This window comes from Otolemur garnettii, unplaced genomic scaffold, assembly GCF_000181295.1.
Source record: "Otolemur garnettii isolate 467f Iridium unplaced genomic scaffold, OtoGar3 scaffold00002, whole genome shotgun sequence".
Taxonomy (NCBI): Eukaryota; Metazoa; Chordata; class Mammalia; order Primates; family Galagidae; genus Otolemur; species Otolemur garnettii.
In genome coordinates, this window is record NW_003852397.1 from 1,726,476 (window position 1) to 1,727,233 (window position 758).

The 758-nt window shown below is 35.0% G+C and overlaps 1 protein-coding gene across 1 annotated transcript in view; it reads right to left on the reverse strand.

Moving 5' to 3' along the window:
- BVES (blood vessel epicardial substance) overlaps window positions 1-758 on the reverse strand; it is a 28,531-nt gene that overhangs the window by 22,423 nt on the left and 5,350 nt on the right. Inside the window, exon 4 of the mRNA XM_003781565.2 lies at window positions 33-141. Coding sequence (XP_003781613.1) covers window positions 33-141 — 109 coding nt within the window. The remainder of the gene's footprint in view (window positions 1-32; window positions 142-758) is intronic.

Sequence of the window (758 nt, forward strand, 5' to 3'; positions counted from 1 at the left end):
TCAATCTTCTTAAAAATCATGCGAAAACATACCTGGAATTTTTCACCTTTGTGCATCTGAGTCGATCTAAATTCAGGAGAATCTATAAAGGCACAGGGGTAAATGTTATGCAGAAAATGTCCTCGATAGGAGACCTTCATTCTGACAATAGAAATTAATGTTAAAAATATATAACATTCCAAAAATATATACATAATATTCCACAAATAACACAATAACTCTTAAAAACTGCCATATTCCCATAGGATTATATTTTGTACTAAAATTTTAAAGATGCCATAGGTGACCTACATGATTAAAATCACTTCCTGAGGCACAAGTATTTAAGAAAATAATGTATGAGCAAAAAAAGTGTCTGGTATTGGACCACACAGGTGCTCATACAATCTGTTATGCAAGCTGGGAGATTTCTGAGAGGGAAGGGGGTACTAGAATAATCATTCTAGCACAACATAAACTGTCTGTCTCCCAGAAGACCAGAAGTCCTAGAAGCTATATTTTTGTGATATTCAAAAAATAAACAAACCACCTCTGAAACATGCCTGAACTTTCTGAATGTTAATACCTCATTTAAACCTACTTCTATTTTGACTCAGTAAATAAAAGGTCAAAAACTGTTAAAATATTCATAATGAAAAATTCTGACATCAACAAGGGTCCGAGGAGGAAATCCTGCTTTGTTGGAACATGTGGCTGTCCCAACAGCATTCCACAGTGCAGTGCTAAAATAAACCTTCACCACCAGCGAACTCTGTGAC